General features: G+C 45.0%; 1 protein-coding gene across 1 annotated transcript in view; it reads right to left on the bottom strand.

The window, feature by feature from the left end:
• Nucleotides 1-338: 338 nt before the first annotated feature.
• CPT2 (carnitine palmitoyltransferase 2) overlaps nucleotides 339-5,340 on the bottom strand; it is a 15,997-nt gene continuing 10,995 nt past the window's right edge. The window contains exons 3-5 of the mRNA XM_012807206.2: nucleotides 4,587-4,693; nucleotides 1,981-3,285; nucleotides 339-965 (exon numbers count right to left, since the gene is read on the bottom strand). Coding sequence (XP_012662660.1) covers nucleotides 634-965; nucleotides 1,981-3,285; nucleotides 4,587-4,693 — 1,744 coding nt within the window. The 3' untranslated portion in view covers nucleotides 339-633. The remainder of the gene's footprint in view (nucleotides 966-1,980; nucleotides 3,286-4,586; nucleotides 4,694-5,340) is intronic.

The raw sequence follows: 5,340 nt of genomic DNA, 5'->3' as shown, positions 1-5,340 counted from the left end.
TAGTAGCTGGGACTATAGGTGCCTGCCACAATGCCAGGCTATTTTTAGGGGCAGGGTCTCACTCTAGCTCCTGCTGGTCTCCAATTCATGAGGTCAGGTGATCTGCCTGCCTTGGCCTCCCTGAATGCTACGATTACAGGTGGGAGCCACTCAGCTGGCCCTCTACTGTTTTTTAAGTAGATGATGTCCCAGAAGAGATGGGCAAATTTACAGAGAGGCTGAAAAAGCAATCCCACCATCACTTAAGCCAGAAGCCAATGGGAACTTACCGAACTTATTGTTGGAAATCTCTTTGTGAGGACTTGGAAATTAGATTAAAAAATTTAAAAGACATCATCTTCAAGAAAAATTAAATTTTATTTTTGCTTAAACAATAAATACACCTGAGTTATTTTTCCAATCTTTACCTCCTAATCAAATGCCCTTAAAAGCAAAATCTCTCATTATCTTCAGTTGTTATCTAGTCCCACATGTTTACCTTTAAAACCATGATTTTAAAGCTCAGGCCTGTAGCACAGGTTGCTCAGGCACCTCCATGATTAGTTTCATTAGTCACAGAATAGCACTTATTGGCCACACAGGCTTCACTATTCATGATGAGGAAGTGATGGTGGCTTTTCATCCACCCAGAAGCTAAGTTTTGATAGGTTTGCCTTCTAAGGCATCAAACATGTCTTCTAAGGCCTTCTCCACACACTCGAGAAACTCCCGGGCATTGCGGCCTGGGTAGGAAGAGACATTGCAGCCTATCCAGTTGTCATGAACAGCATACCCAATGCCAAAGCCATCAGAGACCACGGGGGCAAAGCCACCGAGTTTTACAGCCGGGCTGCTCAGTGTGCTTGTGGACAGGATGTTGTGGTTTATCTGTCTGTATGCTGGGTCCAGGTAAAACTCGGGCAGAGCAATCCCTTTGGCTGCTGCCAGGTACCGCAGAGCAAACAGGTGTCGGTCAAAGCCCTGGCCTGTCAGAGATAAAATGGAAAACAGCATTTCAGAATCTCAGAACCAAAAGGACCTTAGGAAAACCTCCCACTCACTGTAGCATCCTTAAGAGTGGAAGAAGGGTCTGTCTACCTCTGCATTCATATCCCACCTCATTAACCCTGCAGCTCATTCTAGAATGTTACTAAACACATTATGTTAAGTTATATAATATTTCAAAATAGTGGTCAACGGCTGAGCTAAAAGTAAGCCTAAAATGAATGTATGCTTTTGAAAATTCTGAACTGGTTTAGTCAAATAGTAAAGACAATAAGTGAAGAGAGGTATGGACTTTTAAACTAGGATAAAACTCAAAGTCCAATTCAAGTGTAAAGGAGAAGATTGAGTCAGTGGAAGACAATGGAAAGGGTGTTGACCAGGGTTCTAATCTCAGCCTCACCAGTAACCTTCTAGTAACATTGGGCCAGCAGCCTCACCCTCCTCCCTGTACCATGGAGGAGAGAGACAACTAGACATCTTGGAGGTTCCTTTCAGTTCCCAGACTTTATAGCTGCAGGAAAGGACTGGACTATGTGATCCGACATGTCCTTTCCAAGTCTTGAGTTTTTGCACAAAGAACTGAACAGTGACACTTAAGTTAGGGAAGAGCTTCTGAGATGACCTATTTGCAGGGAGCTGACACATTACAATTGAGGTGAGTTTAGGAATGCTGTGAACTCAGAAATCCTAAATTGTCAAAAGTGAATCTGATGACCAATTAGTAATAGAAAAATAATCATGTGTCATAGCTGAAAAAATATCTTAAATGAAGATAGTAAGATGAGTTTCCCCGTCGCTGCTTAGAAGATCCCTAGTGGCTAGTGTGACTGTTTGGCTGTTCAGATTGCTAGTGTAGAAAAAAAGCCATTTTGGGTACTGGCAGATGGATTAATCCTAGTGAAAGGGTAAGAATCATATTTGGGGCAGAATATGACTGAGGCTCACTCAAGCACTGGGGCAAAAAGCCCCAAGGGCATGTTCCCATCCCTGCCTCACCCATTGCAGCTTCTTTGGTCAGCTGGCCGTGGTATTTGGAGCACTCCGCCATCATCTGCTGAAGCTCTCCAGCACCATGCTTGGAGGGCTCCCTGACAAAGGCCTCCGAGCACCTCTTTGTGAAGATGGAGGCTGGACGGATGGTCTCAGTGCGGCCGTGCTTGAATGCTGCAGTGCTGCAGGACTCATAGGTGGCCACCGTCTGCCCGTACTGACGCAAGAAGGCCATCTGGAAGGCCAGCTGGGCCACTGCATCAGGACTTAGCTTCTGCTTCTTCAAGAATTCTTTGCCTCCTCTCTGAAACTGGATGCAGTCAATGGTGAGGGTTTTCATGGTGGCATCAAACTTTTCCTTAGCAGCAGTGATGCCGGTCTTCAAGGCATCATTCAGCTTGAAGCTGAGTTTCTGCACAGCAGCAGAAGAGCCAGTGGTAGCCGGCCTGCTCTGTGGAGTGACAGCAGGGGCCTGAGTGCTGTCATTAAACACTTCATTAAAGAACCTGAGCACTGCGACACCATCACCCCAAGCATGCTCGAAGTGGATGGCGGCAGTGCCATCCTTGGCTATGATGAGGTTAAAGGATTTATCAAACCAGCGGTTTGTGCCATCTCCATGCAGCATGTTGTGGGACAAGTGGATAAGGTCCTTAATGGGGAAGTCATCTAGGCAGAGGCAGAACACAGCAGAGTCTACTTTCCTCAGGGTCTCCTCATTGCCGCTACTGATCAGCTCCTGCCTGAGCTCTGCCCACACGTCCCGGTTCTCACTGGTCAGGTACGCCAGAGGAAACTCGGGCGCAGGACTGACATCTGAGAGAATGTGCTTCAGATGCGCCTGGATTTCTGAGGCGCTCACAATGTTCCCATCTTGATCCAGGATATCAAAAACATAAAAATGTCCTCTTCGTAGGACCAGGAGGTGTTTGGCCTTGTCATCAGTAAAGAGTTCATCCCGAGTGGGTTTGGGTAAACGCGTTGAATTGAAAAGCCGAAAATACTGGGACATGTCCAGGGGATATGCATTGACCAAGTAGGCACCATACCAGGACAGAGAGGAAGGTACAAAGCGTATGAGTCTCTTGAAGGTGTCAGTGTTACTTTTGGCAGGGTTCAAGTGGAATACTTCTGGTTCCAGAAGCCCATCCCGGAGGGTCTTCAGAAAACGGATGGCAGAAACGATCATGTTGGTCGCCCTGGTAAGCTGGTCGTTATATTCAGGTTTGGGGTCAGGATTGAATGACATAAATGGATTAAAGTTCAGAACAACAGAGTCTCGAGCAGTTAAGTACATATCAAACCAGGGACCTAAAAAATAAAAACAAAAACCCAGCAAAATAAAAAGTAAATGCAGTTCCTAAAACTAAAATTTGAGGAAGAAAAAAAATTCAAGCTTAGGCAGAAGATATGACATCAACTTCCAGAGGGTAGAATTCCCTGAACTATTTTTTAGAGATGGGGTCTTGTTGTGTCACCTAGACAAAGTTTTTGTGTGCACATATGTTCTCAGTTCTCTTAGGTATATAATTAGGAGCAGAATTGCTAGACTAGGTGGTAAGTCTGTTTCACCTCTGAGGAGCTGCCAGGCTGCTTTTCCAAGTGGCTACACCATTCCCACCAGCTGTATGTGGGGCTCCAATTTTTCCATGTTCTCAGCAACACTTGTCATTGTATGTCTGATTGTTTGGAGCCATTCTGGTGGGTAGGAAGTGGCATATCCTTGTGGATTTGACTCACATTTCCCTAATATTTATTAATTACTTCTTTCTCAGTCTGTTTTCTTTCTCGGTTCACAAAGGAATAAAACACAGTACACCTCACTTGCATTCATGCTGTACCAAACTAATTCCCACCCCATCTCCTTGGCTTTCTCTTGCTTTGTCTCCTTTCAGGGACAATATTCCTACTTGACTGTCTCCTTCATAAGAAGGGAGGTCTTTGCCATCCTTCTGTGTACAGTGTCTATCTGTGTATTCCTTGTTTTAGGAAGTGGTCAATTATCGGTGCATGTGGATTGCTCACACTAGCCCTCTCCATTTCTGTGGGGTTTGCCTGCAAAAACTGCAGAAACAGTATTTTATCAGAGAGTATATCTTCAAGGCAATTCCTGCTTGGATTAGCAAGCATGAATAAGCTCCATAAAGAAAATCATCTTCCACTGGAGTGAATAATGTTTACATGTAAAGCATTGTTCTTTTTTTTTTTTTTTTTTTTGGACAGAGTTTTACTTTGTTGCCCTGGGTAGAGTGTCCATATCAGCCTCCCTAGTAGCTGGGACTACATGTGCCTGCCACAACCTGGCCAATTTTTCTATTTTTAGTAGAGATAGGGTCTTGCTCTTGCTTAGGCTGGTCTCAAACTCCTGAACTCAGGCAATCCACCTGCCTTAGCCTCCCAAAGTGCCAGGACCGCAGGTGTAAGCCACTGTTCTTGAGCACTGACTCCTCAACAACTAGGTAGAGGAGGAAGACACTCAGCCTCAATATTTACCTGTAGAAGAGAGGATGAGACTTTACTTCATTTGCTCTCACTGAAAGTATCTGAGACCAAAACAGGAGAAAAGATGCCTTACTTTTCATTATTGAGGACTCACAGCCCAGCCTACCTACCTGAAATGTAGCTTGTCTGTTTATTCTGTTTGTCTTGAGCAACTAGCTGCTTGTGAAGTTCTCTTCCAATCCCATTTTCAAAACTCTTACAAAATTGTTCTGTTTTCCTGAAAATGTTTTAAAAAGACAGAATCAACCCTGGTAGAGAATGTTTAAGAAAAGACAAAATCAACCCCATTCCCATGGCTGGGAATTCACACAGAAAGCTTTGGGTATTTTACAGCCTATCCCCAGAACCTAGAATGAGATCAGAAAGTATCTCTGATCAGAAGGAATGAGTCAACTTACATGGATAAATCTAGGGTAAATTCTTAAAATGACTGGTCAGGGCTCAGTGCCCGTAGCTCAGTGGTTAGGGTGCCAGCCACATACACGGGGCTGGCAGGTTTGAGCCCAGCCTGGGCCTGCTAAACAATGGCAACTACAACGAAAAAACAACTGGGCGTTGTGGTTGTGGTGGGTACCTCTTAGCTACTTGGGAGGCTGAGGCAAGAAAATTGCTTAAGCCCAAGAGTTTGAGGTTGCTGTGAACTGTGATGGCACCGCACTCTACCAAGGGCGACATAGTGAGACTCTGTCTCAAAAAGAAAAACAAAAATGACCAGTCAGGAAGATAAGTCAACATCTCACAAAACAATGTGTATTCTAGGCGCCAGCCACGTATACCTAAGGTGGCGGGTTCGAATCCCCAGCCCGGACCCGCCAAACAACAATGATGGCTGCAACCAAAAAATAGCCGGGCGTTGTGGCGGGC

The sequence above is a fragment of the Otolemur garnettii genome, unplaced genomic scaffold, assembly GCF_000181295.1.
Source record: "Otolemur garnettii isolate 467f Iridium unplaced genomic scaffold, OtoGar3 scaffold00066, whole genome shotgun sequence".
NCBI lineage: Eukaryota > Metazoa > Chordata > Mammalia > Primates > Galagidae > Otolemur > Otolemur garnettii.
Note: the sequence above shows the minus strand (reverse complement) of the source record. Positions and strands in the feature narration are given on the sequence as shown.